The 20670-nt window shown below is 42.1% G+C and overlaps 2 protein-coding genes across 2 annotated transcripts in view; one reads left to right on the top strand and one right to left on the bottom strand.

Moving 5' to 3' along the window:
- LOC306921245 (uncharacterized protein) overlaps positions 1 to 7176 on the bottom strand; it is a 40434-nt gene extending 33258 nt beyond the window's left edge. Inside the window, exons 1-2 of the mRNA XM_079498356.1 lie at positions 6949 to 7176; positions 2573 to 2679 (exon numbers count right to left, since the gene is read on the bottom strand). Coding sequence (XP_079354482.1) covers positions 2573 to 2666 — 94 coding nt within the window. The 5' untranslated portion in view covers positions 2667 to 2679; positions 6949 to 7176. The remainder of the gene's footprint in view (positions 1 to 2572; positions 2680 to 6948) is intronic.
- A 4381-nt stretch (positions 7177 to 11557) lies between these two features.
- Positions 11558 to 16439, top strand: LOC306921856 (tektin-4-like; the record flags this gene model as incomplete). Its single annotated transcript, XM_079499159.1, has 7 exons — positions 11558 to 12088; positions 13835 to 13905; positions 14679 to 14822; positions 14905 to 14991; positions 15213 to 15348; positions 15518 to 15672; positions 16226 to 16439. 7 exons carry the CDS (start codon positions 11558 to 11560, stop codon positions 16437 to 16439), a joined length of 1338 nt encoding a protein of 445 aa, XP_079355285.1.
- Positions 16440 to 20670: the final 4231 nt, after the last annotated feature.

Genomic DNA, 20670 nt, shown 5'->3' with positions numbered 1-20670 from the left:
GTGACTGCAAAAAAAGTGCTGCCATTTGTTTAAAAAAAGCTTTATACCATGTTAGAACATGCATATAACGATGCAATGTGACATAGCTCTGTTTACAAAATGCTGTACCCTCTCCAACTGCATATACTTTCCCCATTTTAAACAGTTTTTATTATATTGCGACCCTTGCTTTGGCAATGTAAACGTATGTTTTCTCATGCCAATAAAGCTCAATTGAATTGAATTGAAATGAATTGAATCAATTGAATTGAATTGAATGGAGTCCCAGTGGACGTTTGTGCCTAATGTCATGAAATTATCTTCACGTCATTGGGACGGACAGATGGACAACCCGAAAACATAATGCCTCCCACCGTATTAGGCATAAAAGAGATAAGTCAAAGGAAAAGAAAAGATAAGGCCTGGACCGCTGGCGTAGCAGACCGTGGGCACATATAGGCTACAATGTAGCCTGACAGTGTGTGCGTGTGGGTTCGAGTCCTATTCCCCATGGCCTTTGCTGCGTGTCACTCTCCACTCTTTTATGACTTTTATAATAAAGTCATAAAAGCCCCAAAATAAAGAAAGAAAGAAAGAAAAGAATATAGCTGCAATAAGGCGGGACCAAGAAAGAAGACGATACGCAATAAGAACAATATGCACAAATAAGACTCATAGGTTGAATTGTCGGTACCCATATTTGAACACACGACCTTGCAGTCCAAGAGCAAGAGCTCTACTGACTGAGCTACACAGACAGGCACGGATTGGACGGTCTGGCAATTCTGGCATTTGCCAGAAGGGCCAGGCAGGGTGGGGCCGGCTGAGCGCACAAAAATAAATAAATAAATAAAATCCCCCGCAAAAAAACAAACAAACAAACAAACAAAAAAAACACATAGGCTGCACCCAGCCTGGCCACCGGCTCCATTAGAGGGCCGGCCCGGTCCATAGGGAGGTTAAAGTGATTGTGGAGGGGAGGCAGAGAGTGCCAGAGACCCCCCCCCCCCCCGGGCGCTAATGTGGTTTGCCCCATCTGGGCCGTCTGACTGACGTAAGCTACGTATTTTTGTGCGTGGTATTTAGCAATTTTTTGAAGAACATTTTAAAAGAGGGGTTTAATAGAGCACCGAAGTCCTGACGTCACTGTCAGTAGAGGGCGTCAGTCCCCAGGTTCGTGTACTTTTTATTTGTACTGTAATCTCCATAGGGGGATTTTAGATCGCCTCATATAAGAACTGTGTTTGAAAAATAAACCGATCACCCGGCCTTTTCACTCATATGGATATGAAGCATCGACTGAAGGTGGAAATGTACAAATATACCCAAAGAGTAACAAAATAAGAATTAGAAACGAGCCAAACAACCCAGAGACTACATTTCCAGGTAGGCGGGTGGCTGCATCTGCCCGTCGCACAACAGAAACGGAATGTTAATTACGTTTATTTTTATTTTATTGATACTTAATGTTTCGTGGTTAGTACGAGTCGAGTCACCACCAGCTGAGCTTACGTCAACGAGGAATCTCAGGAACGCAATGTGTTGACAGCTGGGCGTGACGTATATTAGCAGCGACATTGCCTTCATATGTAGTTTCAAGGCTTTTGAGGCCACATTAATTCCATTTTCTCGAGAAACTGGCTGTATCAAATATGAATGGACATCATTAACGACGCACAGCCACTACCCTGACAGAAAGGCCGGGGGGTTCGGTTTATTTTTCAAACACAGTTCTTATATGAAGCGACCTAAAATCCCCCTATGGAGATTACAATGCAAATAAAAAAATACATGAACCTGTGTATTGACGCCCTCTACTGAAAGTGACGTCAGACTTCGGTGCTCTATTACTTAATTTAAAATAATGTATTTTAAATAGTTACTGTATCGTTTTCAAATCATTGAATCGTACACACTTTCTCTCAACGGTGAAATTGTTTTTCAGCAAGTTTATTTGCTCAGTACTGGCCTCCTTTGCTTTTGTAGCAAATAGATCCTTCTGAACAGAACTGTTTTTGCTGCACCATTTCCCACTGTAAATAATACATATAATAGGCCACAGACATAAACAAGTCTTGCCACAGACACATGTGGCTGTGTACGGACATGTTGATGACCCCTGGTCAGGAGACTGATAATTAGGGATGTCCCGATACACTTTTTTCGCTTCCTCACTCAAATGTGCACTTGCAGTTTGGGCAACTCCAACGCAAACGCCACATGCCCCAACATTTTATTTACCTGCCATAGTGTCAACCCCTTACCCCTGTGTCGGATCTGTGGTTAGACTGGCATATTCACCGATACCGCTATGACCCGATATGACAAATAAGGGCCGATCCGACTTTTCCAGATACCGATACAGTATCGGGACATCTCTACTGATAATAATAATAATGTTGCGGCTGAGGTTGTGAATTGTGATTGGTGGAGCTAGAATGGCCCAATAAGAATCAGGTAGGCCTAATGAAGTTGTTGTAATAGTTATTTTGAAAGGAAAATGCATGTGGTCTCCGAGGTCTAACTAATCATGATGCAGAAGCAGCAACCATGCAGAGCCATTTACCAATCAGATTAAGGCTAGTTAGGTCACCTGCTGGGTACATAGGCGGGGGAGGATAGACAGCTTCATTGAGGTTCAGAGGGGGTCCAGGGTAGGGAGGTGCCGCGATATCTCCCTTTTCCATTCTGCAGGTCAGTCTGAGGACGGAGGACAGAGAGAGTAAAGACTATAGAAGAGACGACTACAGCAAAAATGCCGATCCCTTCCAAAGGTCATATTAATAACACAACACACAACACGCCATGATAAGATAAGATTATATTGTCCAACATGTGGAAATCTTCCTTTGACTTCATGGGTTGGTTAAAACAGATCACAATAAATTAATAACAACAGTAAAACACAACATGCACACTACAGACAACAACTAGAAATGCATTCTGTCGAGCTGCCAACTTGTGCCTTGCACACAAGTAGACCATGTATGGCCTACTTGTGCGCAAGCAGAGTGCGCTATGAAGTGCGCTCACCATTGGCATCACCGCTTTAAAAAAAAATCACACCCGTGTAAACTGAGTGGTGTAAGGTCTTACATAGACTGATCAGCTGAGGTCTGACGTAATGTCTGACGTAATGAAATCACACCCGTGTGAACTGGGTGACCATAGCAACCATGCTCATTTTTTGGTACGGACAGACAGACAAACAGACAGACACGTAAACTAACAAAGCCAGTTGTAGGAGTGGTTTACACCACTCAAAAAGAAAGATATATTATGAATATGATATATTGTAATGACGACATAATGACGTTGCCAGAGATGCTGGTCCCTGATTTGGCTACGGTCTTAAACAAGAGAGGACACCGACATACCCCGACAGACATACATACAGTACATGTACCCAGCCGATCGCAGTACTTGTGCGCTCTGCTTGCGCAAGTAATAACGGGCAGTGTTTTTTATGTTTAGTATTTAGCAAACTTATTGCATTTGGTTTGAAAACCTTTTTGTAAATGTTCTTCTTGGTTGCTGCAGTGGCCTTATAGCATCTTGCCTGGGGCAGTTTTATGAATTCTTTAAAGAGAAAATTAACAGGATCAGACACAATTTGTTCCGTTTTTTTGGTTACCTGGATTTTATATATGCATCCCAGTTGTTCCTGCTCTTTCCAAATGCTTTTAATGGCCATCTATCTATAAATGCACCACCTGTATGTCTGTACGCGTGTACAACTGTAATGCACGTAACTCGAGAACCCTTCGCCCCACCGACTTCAAATTCGACACACGCGTTCCACACCCCCACTCCCCAGTGCAGTGCCCGGTGTCGAGTTGGTCGGAAACCACGGTTGTCCAGAACCGCCACAAAAGGCCTCTGCCTGGGCTCTGGATAGGGCCCCTGCCCAGGATCTATATATGGAGCTGGCCTGTTCTGACATCACAACACATATTTGGGCATGCCTGACACAGAACTCCATATGTATGTGTACGTCTGTAATCCACGTAACTCGAGAACCGTTCGCCCCACCGACTTCAAATTCGACCCACACGTTCCACACCCCCGCAGGGAGTGCAGTGCCCGGTGTCGAGTCGGTCGGACCCACGTTTGGATAGGGCCCCTACCCACTACCCAGCGCCAGTTTAGGCACAGGGATATATATCCAATATACCATATATGGAACTGGCCTGTTCTGACATCAGAACACTCCATATTTGAGCATGCCTGACACAGAACTCAACTCCATATAGGAGTAAAGGGACACAGAGACAGATACTGAAATCTCCATCCATCCATCCATCCATCTTCAACCGCTTATCCGTAGTCGGGTCGCGGGGGCAACAGCTCCACCAGAGTGCTCCAGACTTCCCTCTCCAGAGCAACATTAGTGACTTCCTCCTGGGGGATTCCGAGACATTCCAAGGCCAGCGAGTCGAGGACCTCCCTAGGGAGGCGCCCGAGAGGCATCCTAACCAGATGTCCGAACCACCTCAGCTGGCTCCTTTCCAGGCGAAGGAGCAGCGGTTCTACTTCGAGTCTCTCTCTTGCCTTCTGGCTCAACTTTCTTTTCGTCACAGTGCGAAATCTCCATATATGAAATCTCTGGGCATAAAAGGGACACAGACAGATGGGTGGAACGGGTACTCTAAGACGGGTACAACGGGTATTGCATAGCCGGGTGGGGAAAGGGCCCCTGCCCAGACTCCATATATGGAGCTGGCCTGTTATGAGCTTATGACATCACAAATATGGGGGGCATAGATATCCAACTACCATCGTTACAGACTCTACAGCCGGGCACCGGTCTAGTGTAATTCTCAATAGTCTGTTTTTATTCAGAGCCTGCATAAGAGTAACCTTAGAATGTTCACAATGCTACTATAGAGCATTGTTTAGTTGTAACCGAGTTTTGGGGAATGTGTTTCCCAGCTAGCAGGTTTGGTGACATAGCAGTCTTTGACAGTCTCAGCATATCACTAGAAGTCGTTCCTGGAACTTAAAGATGGAGTGCCGTGATTTTTTTCCACACTTAAACACAGGTGTTATTGTTATATAAGGAGGTATCATTTTTTCAAAAAAAAGTGTACAGTATTTGTTAAAATTATGGTTTTATGCAGACACACCCACCAGTTCATTAGGTATGCGTGAGTTTAACCTTAGCACCACCCACCTAATCCAGTCCCTCCGCCTCCTCCTTTAAGACCACCATTGATGGATAATTTTGAATTATTGTAGATCTGTTATTTTGTGGATGGAAGTTTAAATGTTCCCAATGACCCCATGTATTTTTCATGCCCTGTATCCCACTAAGTTACATCTCATTTCTGCCCAGCGTTTAGATAAGTATTAATTCTTCCCCCCAGCCGGCGTGCTGATAAAGTATTGTTTTCTCCTGTTTGCCAAAACACCCAGCGTGTCTGTGGAAAACGCCCTGTTATTCGGCCTTGGTGCTTTGCCAGAGCAGACAAGTTGTCTGCTAGTCATGTTAGCTGGTTGTCTCCAACTTAAATTATGAACTACATTTACATGAAAAACTACATATCCCATACATTATGCTTCCTGGTTTGGACAGGATGTGATTGTTTGAACTTCCTTCTCAAATCTTGATTAAAATGATATATATACCGTGTCCATTTTGTGGCACGCCAGAGAGACATTTTGTAATTTGGCTGTATGTGGGATCTGTTCTATTCTCTCCGAACTGAAAATGAATCGACAAAAACTATATGCTCTGACTGGACAATCATTCTTCCTGGTGGACTAATTTTTTCTATTGGGTATTTAAAGGTATTTTTCTAAAGAGTATTTCCTGCTTAAGGTAACATTTGGATATTGATCATTTCTCTTAAAAGTATTCCTGTTAAAGCTAATTATTAACTTTATCATCTAAAAGGTTTAATAACCATTTTTGCCAATTGTTAGAGGCTCTCTGCCCAGAGTTGTGGTGTTGAGTATTTATTTGTACTCTGATTACTTTCAAAAGTATTTTTATAGTTTTATAGTTTCAGCTCTGTTATCGAAGTAATAAAGTAATACAGTCCTTTTTATCATTAGTAAATCATTAATTGTCCCTTCTGCATTTTATATGCAACAACCACCCACTTGTTAACACTTCCCATATTTCTGAGATGTCGGATAAGCACCATTATGCACTTATACTGCCACCATTTTATTCATGTATAGGCCTATAATCCACGCATATATGTTTTTTCTGATTTTCTTTTAATAATTTATTTATTTCCTCCAATTATATTAACCCTATTGTCACAATCAGCTCATCTCATCATCCAATTAAATCATAGTTTAACAGCAGAAACAATTAGATTGATAGATCATTTAGCATGAATAATTTGCCAATATACTGTAGGCTATTGATTTCCTCCAGCTACTGTAAGCACCCTGGCATTGAAACTGTCCTTTATTGACACAAAACACACAGCTCTGCCCTAGGCACATGCTCTGGACAGAAGACTCTCCACTTTTCTATTGCTCTAATCAAACTCAATTTACAACATGAATATACCGTTCCTTCTGACTGCATTGAGTTTCAGCAAAAGCAAAACCTTGCGTTGCCAGGTTTAAAGAAACAAGCGGCCAGGTCCACGAAAACAAGTCACAGAAATTGCCTTGAATATATATGAAAACGTTTCAACAACACCAATCCTTTTAACAACATATTAATCTGAGGGCCCTTCACATGAACCATTGGTCAAGTCAACCACATCTCCCCTGCAAGTTACTTATATGAAAACAAGCCCAAGTCGCTTGTAATAGCCAGACATGGCAACATGCCTTCCAGCGCGACACAACATATATACTTCTAATCCTTGACTTTAAGTTTACAGCCTTGTATAATAAGTATTAGGACCTACATATTGACTACAATAGCCAACAAGAATGCACACTGTGACACTACACTCTGTATCAAAGCCCGGCCACTGTGATTATAAAGAAACAACGGACAACCTGAACTCCTGTCTCCTTGAGAGCAGCAAGAGCAGCAGAGCAGGTATAAGGCTGGTTTGTGGTTTCCTTGATTAATCCTGAGGACCCGACGTGAACAGATATCTACTTGCTTCCAGTGCCAATCTAACGAAAAACAATCTAATGTGGACGTCTGCTGACTCTGCTCTGCTGTGAACTGGTAATGTGTGAAATGACTGTTTGAAAATCTAGCAAACTGCGCTGTTCAGTTCACACATGTGTATGTAGCAGGCAGCTCCGCCCACAGAGGTTGTCGTATTTAAAAATATATAAATAGTATAGAGGGGGAGGTGCGTGTGTGCTTGCAAGGGCGTCACCAAGGGCGGGTATATGTCTTAAAGCGTACGTAGAAAGAAATCACGTGTGAAATAGTAATACATCACACTATCAGTGTTTATATCATTGGCCCGTTTGACTGTCAAGGGTTCAGCCTCCAGGAAGAAACCCTAAATACAAAGTTATTACACCATTCCACATAAAAACGACTCCAGGGTGTCTAATGAAGTATACTGTCACCTCATATAGACACGTGAAAAACTGGAAAAATTGTGGCACTCCATCTTTAAGCCGCCATAGGGAGGGGTGGGGGATTCCAATGTGCACACTGTTGAGTTACAGTAGCATGAGGTTGTGGTGGATGATTTTTGCTTGAGTAATAAGCCACTTATCACACACACTCCTGCTGGCCTAGGGATCATTTGTCTCACCTTTGCCTAATATAATCTATAACGTCATCAAACACATTGGGTTTGATGATGAGGTTATAGATTAGGCAAAGGTGAGAGAAATGTGCTGTTATGTTGCCTGAGTGGTGTATGTTCAAATCAAGATAATCAAGTCAAGCTAAAAAATCACACCCGTGTGAAGTTAGTGGTGCAACGTGTGGGGGTCCCCGGGGGGTCCCCGGAAGTTCCAGACCCCCAGGAACGCGCCCAGGGGGCCGGGCCGATTCCGGCGAGCCACCCCACGTCCGAAACGGTTGAGAAAGGACACAGTTACCATGTGGGGCTCCCTCTACTGTACCCTGTGCTGTACTGTACTGTACTGTACTGTACTGTACTGTACTGTACTGTACTGTACTGTACTGTACTGTACTGTACTGTACTGGCACACACAAAATCATCATATATACAGTTAATATGTGCGTGTGTGTTTGTGTGTGTGTTAGGTTGCGCACAGGTGGTGAAAAACAACCATGCTATTTTCGTGCTCATACCCACCCAGCCAGCTACCCTGCCAGCTACCCAGCCAGCCACACACAAAAAAAGAGTGAGACAAATGGAATGTTATGTTGCCTATCAAGTAAGTCAAGTTAGCTATCAAGTCAAGCAAAACAGGTAAGGTCTGGTCTGCTGTGTTTGTACGAGGAAATGAAACATAAAACTGTACTATGTGGGTGTTATGTAGCTTGCAAGGTATGTGTATGTGGGTGTACCACATAAATTGATATATTGATTGATTTAGGGTGAGAGGTTTGCAGTAGCAGATTGACAGCCATATATGCTGTACCACAGAGACCACCCTATGCATGCAAACTGTGAGGGAGAAGAATCTGCTACGCAAACACAGTACAGACAAAGACTCACACACAGCACAAACACAAACTCACTTGTTCTCTGGGTAGCATTGAACTCATTCAAGATTGTCAATTTACACAGCAAGTACAAGTAAATAAAACTGAGAGAGATTTACACATATTACATTCATTATTTCCATACATATTCACATATTCACTTGTGGGTGCAGGTGCATATGTATCAAATGTACACACATATACACTCCCGCACATAACAATATTGTTACAGGCTCTTTGTTCATATTACATTTCATTATGAGGTTCTTGGAAAAGAGGCAACAACAAAAAGACAGTGTAAAATGTGTAAAGAGTATAATTCATTGGATAATCGACTATACATTTACTGCTCCATTTGCAAATGCATTAACACTTGAGTATACTTAATAGTTATTAGCTACCACTACCAGGTGTTAAAGGTGGTGAAATGATTTAAATGATTACTTAGATATTTTCCCATGCTTCTTCCCTTGCCTTATCATCTCTTTTCTCAGCATTGTCTGTCCCTATTTTATCCCAACAAATAAAGACTGAAATATAATTAAGATTATACTTACTTTCTGAAGATAGTTTGGAACAGTCCTGCTGTGTCCTGTTTGAGAATCACTGACGGAGAGATGAAAAGTCTGGTGCAGTCTGAGGTAGTCTGCTTGGTGGAGACTCCAGAGTCACCTTTACAGTATTAGTATACTGTAGCTCAATGGGAAGGAGGGGCAAAGTCAGGGCGTGACAAAGCTGAGTGATGCTTGGAAACAAATAGAGCCAACGTGTCATCACTCATCATTTACTGTATGTTGCATAAATATGGACTCAGGACCTACACTAATCATTTACAGGACAAATATTTAGTTGAGCAATTTAAATGCATTACAACAGCATAGCATATTAATATGTGCAGAAAGGACATGGTTTAAACTTTTGCTATGAGGAAAGACAAAGAAATGTCTTTCTGTGTGGAGTTTACTATATTATTATGTTGTTTGGGGGTTTTGTCTTCCTCACAAAATCGGACGGCATACAATTCAGGCCAATTGAATGCATGTGATCAAATAGCTAGCAACAGAAAAATTATTAACATTTTAAAACATAGTATTTGCATAATATTAGCCTATTAATATTAGCCATACTTAGCTGAGAAATCAATGAATATATGAAAACTATGGTTCGGCCCTCACATCTACGCCGCACCGCCGATCAATATGCCCATTTATGAGAGATCCCTGATGTCATCACTATTATGCCAATATATGGGCATGCCCCCTTTAGTGGCCATATAAGAAGCTGACTGATTTGTTTGCACTGGATGCCATGACGACACATTGAGGTTATACACAACACACTCCATATTTGGGCGTAGATGCATTGGGAACTCCTTATATGGTTTTGGCTGAGTAATAGTGACATGCCTGATGACGTGGTCCTCCCATTAGCAAATTTTAATATATAGGATAATACTTAATAATCACAATAATCAGCCGAACATTACACTATAGTATTAGTATTCTAGGCTATATGCACTACTTGCTCAAATGTGAACAATTATTCAAGGAATGGAACATATGGAATGTCAACAAGTATCCATTAGATACTGCAGTAGAATTTTAAAACAATAACATATTTTAAAATGATTCAGCAGTAAGTTATCTTCCTCTTCATGGTTTTCACTTCTCATGAGAGCGGAAGCCAGCAAGGTGACAGGTTATAACTATGTTGCACTTCATAACAGACAGTTACAGACAGGCAGATGGTTACAACGGGTCCCATATGGGCATATAATGATGATGAATCTCCATATAACAGGGACACAGACAGTTCAGACAGACAGATACAAAGATATCCATATAGTCATAAAAGGGACACAGACCCTGGCGGTACTACAGGTACTCTGACAACGGGTACTGATTGCATATCTAGGTGGGGCATGAATTCCAAACTTACAATGCTGAATAGCATATTCATTGTGTGTTAAGTGTTGAAGTAGCAAGAAACATTTATCCATTATTAACCAACAATGTATTTGATATTGGTATAAGTAATGTGACTGATGAGACATGGGTTATTATGAGTTGATGTCACATTAGCTTGTATAGAATTAACAGGTGTCGTTATTTGGTGCATATGCTAATGGTCAATGCTTGAGTGCATATTCAGAGCAATTGCTCCAGCCACTGAGGAGAAGCAGACAGAACAGGTTTTGGTGATGGTGACAGAGGTTTGATGTAGATTGTGTTTAGGATGATAGCACAAATGTGTGGTGGGAATTTCACTTCATGGGTGTGGTAGTACAATTAGAGTAATACACAACAAATCAAAATATACCCAATGGGTTTTTTTATCGCTTTATTCAATAATTCTGTGTATAGACAGAAATAACAAATCATCAATCATAATCACAGTTTGTAACTTTGTACAATAGTATTCCATTCATCCAGTTTTTTTCTTTTGTCTGTCTCACTTTTAGCAAACTATCTTAAAATTGATTGTTTATGAATCTTGGAGGGAATTATTGGTAAGCTGTCCTAAAGACATGATTAATGTTTGGGTTGAAAAGGTCAAAGGTCATTAGTCAATCTCAGGGTCAAAGTGATGTAATTGGTCATATCTTACGAACGAGAGGGGAAATGTTCTGATAAGATGTGTAGCAGTTACAGTAGGTGTGGTTAAAGCAGTAAAAGGCAACAAGTCTCTAGCTAGCAAATTGATAATTGCAGCTTCACCCGTATTGCAACACAGTGTGTGTGTGTGTGTGTGTGTGTGTGTGTGTGTGTGTGTGTGTGTGTGTGTGTGTGTGTGTGTGTGTGTGTGTGTGTGTGTGTGTGTGTGTGTGTGTGTGTGTGTGCGTGTGTGTGTGGCCCCTTTCACACTGAGCAACAATTTCACCTGACTGATGTCACCTGACTCCAAACTACTCAAGAGGCAAGTAGCCGAATAGTAACCTAGCAACACAGACCAAACATAAGACTATAGTTGCCAGGCTTATTTTCTTCTTGTGGCTGGTCCAAACTGTATTGTGATAGAATGGCTTCTGAGGTTTTGGTGTCCAGACCTCAGTTTGACAGCAGAGCTATTGCCCAGGAAGAACAATATGAGAGAGAACCTGCCTCTGCCAAGGAGCCCCTGCACCCGTCGTCTGGTGCAGCAACCGCGGGTTACCGTTCTGCCAAATACACCCCAGGAGAATGGTACTCCAACAACTACGCCATTCTTCAACAGTCTGTTACTGATCGGAATGAGGCCCAGAGAATCCAGCTAGAGTCCAAGATATTGTGCAAGGACACTGAGTCGGGGACTCTGTGGACCCAGGCCGAGGGGACGCGCCACCTTGGTGAGAGGCTGCAAGAAACTCACTTGTGGAAGTCTGAGCTACAAGGGTACGTCGAAAAACTGCTGGCCGAGACAAACTTGCTCTTGGCCCAGAGGAAGCGACTGGAAAAGGCACTGGACACCACAGAAATTCCATATGCCATCGCCACTGATAACCTTACATGCCGAGAAAGACGACCAGGACCTGACCTGGTCAAAGACCCTGTTGAGGAGGAGCTAATGAAGGTAACTACATAGTTAATCCATCGCATGTAGCAAGTCTCATATTGCGTTATAGTTGGCTGATATGATCTGATATTCCTACTTTATTTTGTTGTATTCATCACTGTCAATTTGCTATATAGCCTAGGTTAACCCTCTGCATTTAACCCAGCCTAACTATTAGGAGCAGGTGCCATACTGTCAAGTCAAATTCCAAATAAAAGCAGTACAAACTAGAAGAATGTGCTCCTCGGAGCACACGTGTGGCCAGGAATAAGGTGAACAGATAGTTTGAAGTGGTCTTTTAAGATTTGACTCAGCTGATCAACAGTGTTGGAATTAACAGAAACTGGCAGTCAAGGTGGACGGGTGGGAAATTTGGTATATAGTCTTTTTTATTGGACTAAAATATTGTCTACCGGTATACATATATTCATGATTCCACTTGCTGACTGGCTGTCGGTATTGGGCAATTTGTTTTATAGGGGTTTCTTGTGATCCTACCATTAACATCCTATGGCAAGCAAAAATGTCAAACTTTCCTTTTGCTTTAAGTAGCATGTGACATGTCAAACTAGGGGGGTTTCATGATTCTGAATCCATTCCAAGCATTAGTTTTGCACAAAATACACTCCTTGGGCTAATAACAGCCATAGCCACTTGCCCAAAATGTGCTGACCTCATCACATTAGTGCTGACCTCATCACATTTGTCATGACGGCTATGGCCGTTTTTAGCCCAAGGGGTGTTTTTTGTGCAAAACTAATGCTTGGAATAGATTCAGAATCATGAAAACCCCCTAGTTTGACATGTCACATGCTACTTAAAGCATAAGGAAAGTTTTGACATTTTTGACCTGCCATAGGATGTTAATGAAAAAAAAAGGTACCCAATAGTGACAGCCGGTCAGCAAGTGGATTAATGAATGTATGTATATAGATAATATTTTAGGCCAAATTTTTTTTTCCAAATTTCCACCAAATTTCCCACTTTATGTTTATGTTTGATGATTTGATATGGACATAACAATTGCATTGCTCATTGCACAGTTGTACAAATTGTAGATGCATCGTTTACAGTGTGTTAGCACATGTGCTAGTTTTCACCACTTGTCCACAGGAATTCTAAAATAGTTTAAAAATCACCCAATCAAATACAAAAAATTATACATTCTAATAATATTTACAGCAGAATTACAATACCCATTATTAATCTCCAATACACAAGTAAACATAATCACTCTAGTAACCAGTCAAGCTATACATGTGAACACAGTTTCAACCATAAACAACCATTTAAACAAAAGAAGCCTGTCGGCTGTCGGATGCGCGTGACATCATCATCAAACCAGGAAGTTATGCAGGAACGCCTACTGAGTGGCAAAAAACTACTTTCTGGCCTTGACAGCCCATACATCCACAAATACAAGTCATATCTGATTGCATTAAACAACATTAAATGTCACAGTCCCTTCTTCTTTGTAGGTCAAAGTAGGTCAAGGTTAGCAAGGTTTTCTTTTTTTTACTCTAAAACACAGAAAGTGGTACAGGTGGTAAATGTTTCGGCTACACTACACATGGCCTTATCAGGTGAGATGAGCAACAAAAAAGTCCCATATGCATGCTTATAAGTTTAGCCATAGATTTAATTATTTAATATACATATATCTAAGATGTACTATAGACACTGGTACTCTGTAGGACATACAGTATGATACAGAAGCCTATACATGAACTATGATAAAATATGTAATTTCTTGTGTTTGTATAGGAGGTAGACTTGATCAGGAATATCCAGGCTCTACTGAAGAGAACTACTGCCCAGGTTGTCAGTCAGATCAAGTGAGTGACAAGCATCCGTGCGTGCGTGCGTGCGTGCGTGCGTGCGTGCGTGTGTGTGTGTGTGTGTGTGTGTGTGTGTGTGTGTGTGTGTGTGTGTGTGTGTGTGTGTGTGCGCGCATGCATGTGTGCATGCGTGCGTGCACGTATGTGTGTGTGTGAGCGCGCACGTGTGCGGGTGTGCATGTTTGTGTGTATCATGTTATGTGATCTAGCAGCTGTTACCTGTGCTACTGCTGTTCTGTAATAGTAACAAACTAGTTCTCTGCCTGCTGTGACATATCTCACACTCACTGGTGATGTATTTTTGTGCCTCAAAGGTATAGCAGGGTTAGTATTAGACATTTAGAGGTTATAGGTTCAAGGGTTATACCTTTATTTCCCCTGCACTACTAGCTTTTATTTAATTTGTTTTTAATGTACTTTATGAATTTATCAATTTTTTCTTTTCATGTTTTCTTTTATTCGTTTTTTTGTCTCTTTCTTTCTTTCTTTCTTTCTTTCTTTCTTTCTTTCAACCTCTTCTGTGACCTCTTCTGTGGAGCGCATTGAACTGCACTTGATGTACGAAAGAATGTCCATAAATGTTCCAAGGTTTGATTGATATAAAGTTTGATCTACAGTACAAGTTCACAACGTATCGTACTGTGACGCGTTGTGAGCTTGTAGATCGGATGTTACAGGCTTTAGGCTTAGTATTATGGCAATCATAAAATTGGCCATACAAAAATGTTGATGTTGTTGAAGTACAGTGGTGTGTGTGTGTGCTGTGTCAGGATCAACAGGGAAGCCAAGCTGACGTTAGAGTTGGACTGGTCTGATAAGTACCAGGCATACAACTTGGATGACCAGTGTGGAAGATACAACAACATGAGTACAGACACACAGCACCACTCCAGCTCAGCCACCATGCAGGATCAGTGAGTATTACTACACTACTATTACTACTACTATACGCACGGACACAAACTCACACACACATTGTCTTTGCCTCTGTTCCAGGGTGTCTGTCCGTCCATCATGGGTTAAATTTACCCAGGACAACCTGTCCATGGCCTCACGGGAACTGCAAGCCACCAAAGACCTCAGGTCAGAGAGCACAGCCTCGGATTCGGATGATGTTTATACAGTAGGAGTGCCGAAGGCCTCCTTATATTATTTTATTTTGACATTGTGACATTGTAAACAGTGTCGTTAAATGTGACCACCGTCGATAATGTGCACTCACTTCCAGCATTCAGTTTTTGTCACCTGGCATTCTGTTATTTCAGCCAGACTACATGTCTGATGTGTCATGTCTAACGTGTCAGGCTGCTGGTGGAGCGTGTGCTGCAGGAGACAGCGGAGGACCTGCAGGCTCAGTGTTCCACTGTGGACCGGGCCTTCACCCAGCGCTGTCAGCAGCTAGCCGAGGCAAAGACCCAGCTGGAGCAGCACCTGGCACAGGTCAGTGCATGGTGGAAGCAAAGACTACTGGAAAGACATACATATCATACCGGTATGTGTCGGATGAGCAAATTAACAGCAAGGATTTTACTGTGAGTTTAAAATTAATGACTGTCCATGGACCTAGAAGCCTTTCTTTAACATGTGTACGGTGTGTGTGTATGTACAGACCCTGGAGCAGATAGGCGTTCAAGAGAGGAATATTGTGGCTCTACAGCAGGCCATTCATGATAAAGAGGCTCCTCAGAGAGTGGCTCAGTCCAGACTTTACGTCCGCTCCTTCAGACCCAACATGGAGCTCTGCAGAGATGACCCCCAGCTGAGGTATGCACACACACACACACACACACACACACACACACACACACACACACACACACACACACACACACACACACACACACACACACACACACACACACACACACACACACACACACACACACACACACACACACACACACACGCATGCATGCACACAGAGATGCTACTTTGTAGAATGTAGATGGTTCAGTGTGTGACAGCGGCGTGCAACCAAGTATACCTCAGATTGTGCCCCCTAGCAAGACCTTTAACCACAAAATCATCTACATAGCATCACGGTTGATGAGGAGCCAGGTCCCGAGGACAAAGTTCCAAAGATATCTATCCAAAGTTAAAAATGTCAAGCTCAGGACAACTTAGCTGTCTGCAACCAACCACTGCAAAGTTGAACTCATGTCAACATCACGTCCATGATGCAACATTTAAAGAGTTTAAAGAAGAAACATCACATCCGTTCACCGATGCACCAGACAGGGGGAAATGCAAGGTGAGCTTTCTCTGTGTTAACAGATAAAGCTCTATCTTTTTACACCTCTCTGTGTCCTCTCTGCAGTCTGGTGAGGGAGGTGGCAGAGATCGATGCCACCCTGGCGTCCCTGCGGCAGCAGCTGAGTGAGGCTAGAGGCTCGCTGTCCTACCTGGAGGAGTCCCGCATGGCCCTGGAGAAGGACATCAACTGCAAGACCCACTCTCTGCTCATTGACAGGGACAAGTGTATGGTACACCGCAGCCGCTACCCCACCGTTGTTGCGCTGTCGGGCTATTAGTCATCCGGACAACCGTGTGTGTGTGTGTGTGTGTGTGTGTGTGTGTGTGTGTGTGTGTGTGTGTGTGTGTGTGTGTGTGTGTTAATTAGTCCCAGTCATAGATTTGTTATCTTTAGCAATTTCTTGTGGCACTTCGTTTCCACATCATTTAGTTTCGCTTCAAGGGTCAAATTTGAGCTCGAATTCTTTGTGCAGCTACACATAGAAAGTGAAAAGTGCAAGAAAGCAAATGAAAGCTATAAAAACAGATACAAGTGTAGCCAACAAATGCTATAATGCAGATTCAAAATGTTGAATCTTTTCCGTCTTTTTTCTGGGGAATCTGTAATGAAAACCCGATGGCATGTCATGTTGTTTGTGTCAATAAAAACTGATCTATCTAGCCCCACTGACAAGTGACATCCAGTTTTTAACAGTACCTCATGCTGGCCACTTGGTGGCAGTGATGAACCACAAAGTGGTACTTGAACAAACTGCACAGTGCATGGCACAGTGCACACTGGCAATGGATGGGAGGGGAATCCCGGTGCCATGCCATCTCTATTATTTATATATCTATGCTCAAACCGAGTGGAAGTGTGTAGCGAGGAGCTAGTTTCAAAAAGGGCCCTACAGAAACAATAGATACTAACTAGATTAACTAGTGAGACCTGTGTGAGCACTCTCTGGTGGACATAGCCTATTTGCAGATAATTAAATTGATACAACATACTTTTATAGTTTTGCTTCACAGTTACTAGTGTAACTAGCCTACTATAACTACCTACTGGAGGTAAACACTGACTGACTCACGTGAGTTTAACAATCAAGTTGTCTAGGGTGAAGTTGGCCATACCGAGCAGGCGAGCACATTCAGGTTCAATCCAGATTCGTCTCAAACAACTGATTAAATTCATTTCACTCCTATGGCACTAAAATATGTAACGCCCTACCATCAGCCGTTAAGAAATGTGAATCCCTAGACTCCTTCAAAACCGCTCTCAACGAGCATTTACGGGTAGCTGCAATTCAAAAGCCCCTGTAAAAAAGTCGCCCCTCCCCCTTTATATGTGTTCCCTATTCATCAGCTTGCAGAGCTAATCATGTATCAAGGCAGCTCATACTTCAATACTTATCTCTTCTCTGTTGTCCTCAAGGTCCTCCCAGTCTATGGGAAATTGTGAGTCTGGGGGAAGTCTTCCCATAGACATATAATTAAACGTAGACGCCCCAAGCCCCCATACCAGTAAGGCTATCCAACGTTGAAGATGCCACTACCTACTGGCGAAATGTGGAATTGCAGCACTTTAATGGAAGTGGACGGACGTTCATGACGTCACGTGCGTAAGCCCGGACCTCAAAATTGAGGCACAATAGAGACACACGGGGACTACAAATTCCACGCCCCCAAATGAGACAGCGTCCCCACTTCTGGTCCGTTTCAACTGTGTACTGCAGCTGCCAATGCAATCCCTATGAGAGGCATCATAAAATACCCTTATTTCACTGGTTCATTACTGAGGCTGTAGCGATTTATTTTGTGTTCGAATAATGTGTCCCATATGTTTTATTTGTCCTTTTTAATGTCATATACCTGCCATCTCAATATACAACCCACAATGTACTATAATATACTCCATAAGATTGTAAAGACTGCTAGCATCGGATATATTGAAGTTTCCCTGACGTATGATTTGTACGTCACGCATTAATCCTTATAAATACCGCTAGATGCGGCATTCCCCAGCGACGGATCGAGCGACCACGACGAGCGTGACAGAGTCCAGCGTTGTAAACGGTTAAACGGCCGGTCTTCATCATGCCTAAAGTGTGCTGCGTTCCTCTTTGTAAAAACAACAAAGAAAAAAACCCAGACTTGATGTTTCATCAACTTCCAGCTGATCATGAAAAGAGACAGAAATGGCTGCACCCATCCACCACTCAAAAATATGTGAAACCATCCAGAAGAAGTTTGTGAACTCCACAAGTGGTGGAAATTAAGTATTCAAGTGAAGCTTATGAAGGTATATGTCACAGTGAAAATAGCCTTGAAACTTATGATAGTCAGTCATGACGCAACTTCACCCTGTCTTTAGTGCCTTGCTACATTTACAACGTTTAAGTGTAGGCTACATAAGCGTTCAGATTTCAAATATAAAGTGCTCATCCCCGGAGCTACGGATGTTATACATTTGCACGTTTATTAGCACCCGTGTAGTCCTTATATTGTTCAATAAAAAGCATTGTTATCGCTCAAAACAAGGCAAGTCACGCCACGACGCACGTGAAGGACGAGCGTCATGTGAACCATTAATCTTATCCTACTGAATATGATATAGATTGACAATATCAAGAAGTCAGGCAAAATCATCTGAGGAGCATATGCTGCTATATAGGATTACACAGACTGAAATTGACTGCCTGAAAAGTAATTTATTATATTATTCTTCATGCATGAAGCTCCCAATTCCCGTGAAATTGCAATATATGGGCTATATAAATAAATACCCCATATATTGTAATATGTATTAAAACTGTAATACATAAGATAGATTCTAATTGATATTTTATTATCTATAAACCTGGAGAATCCACTAGATAGTTGACAATGGATATGTCACTCCTGGCCATTTAGTTGGGTCATTTTCCCAACTACTTTTAGGCAAATCATATGGACAAATTGATAATCCAACAAGTTTTATTTTTTCTTTGTATAAAGAATTCATATACGCCTGCATGTTCACACCATGCACCACAAATACGGATAATGTATCTTCAAACTCGGCGGCGCTTGGAACGTCACTTATAAGCGACAGGTAATCAGTCTGTCAACTCAGCTCTGCTCCGTTAACATTATGGGTAACTCATTCAAGTGGTAAATTAAATGTGAAACAAGTCATCTATTGAGAAAACAAAAAAATATGTTGACAAAGACACTTCATACATTTGGAAACATATTTTTATTCAAATCAATATAGTCTTCAGTTCATGTTGTATTATTTTAAAAGTAGGCTAACTACAGTGGAATTTCAATTGACTTCTATGGGCTGGCATGCAGTACACTGGTCTAACGGACCAGAAGTGGGGACGCTGTCTCATTTGGGGGCGTGGAATTTGTAGTCCCCGTGTGTCTCTATTCTCCCGAACTTCCTTGCAAAGCATTTGCCTTCAATGAGCGCTTCCGTGTGCGTAACATAAGTCCTGGAAAATACGCACTGTGATTGGCCAGTAGTCATTTGAGTGACAGCGACATGGAGGAGTCACATGAGTGACGTCACTTGGGCAGTGACGCAGCGTGCCTTCAGCAAATGCCTTCAGCACTTCTAAATAAGAAAGCTGCGGAGAACTGTTGCTTTGTGTTCATTACTTGTGCAAGCAGAGCGTGCAAGTAATGTTATCAGTCAGGTGCTACCGTCATGCTACGAAGCGTATGTCCCATGACGTGATGAAGATATGTACCAATGTCCCTTAGCAGCAAAAGATATGACGTCAAATGCTGGCACGGGACATACGGAAGCAGACCGTGCAGGTATGTTTTCCGCGTATGTCCCATGACGTGATGAAGATATGTACCAATGCCAGGGTATAATTGGTTTACGATGGTGACGTAATGATGATATGTTTCAGTGTCGGGTGGATTAAAAAAAGGGACATACGCATCAAACCACCCGAGTAACCACATTATACCACTAATCAACTCAGAAATGACATATACATACATATAGACATATAGACATATGAGCATATGACGTGATGAATATATGTACCAATGCCAGGGTATAATTGGTTATCGATGGTGACGTAACGATGACATGTTTCAGTGTCGGGTGGACTAAAGGTAATGCCCCTATGTATACATGTATGTAATCTGACACCACTGCCATAACAGGCATAAGTAATCATTACCATACTTCAAAATACTACTTTTTCTCCTCCAAAAGCAAGGTACGTAGCAAATAGCTAAACCTAGTAATTCAATATCGCAAACGTTCCTTCACAGAGAGGCTGAGATTTGAAAGTTTGTAGCGGTCTACAGTAGTTGCACGCTCTGCTTGTGCACTAGTAGGCCATTTATGGCCTACTAGTGTGCAACAAGCAAGTATAGGTACTCAACAGAGTGCAATTCTAGTTCTTTAATGTTTTCTGTTAGTAATCCCACCTGGCTCTGATGTTGTATTGTTGTATTAATAACTTTGTTGTTTGTGTTTGTTTGTTTGTTTGTTTGTCTTGTTTCGTATTGTAATGTATTGTC

The sequence above is a fragment of the Electrona antarctica genome (assembly GCF_951216825.1).
Source record: "Electrona antarctica genome assembly, chromosome: 4".
Lineage (NCBI taxonomy): Eukaryota > Metazoa > Chordata > Actinopteri > Myctophiformes > Myctophidae > Electrona > Electrona antarctica.
The sequence above is the reverse complement of the archived record's forward strand: the minus strand, read 5'-3'. Positions and strand labels throughout refer to the sequence as shown.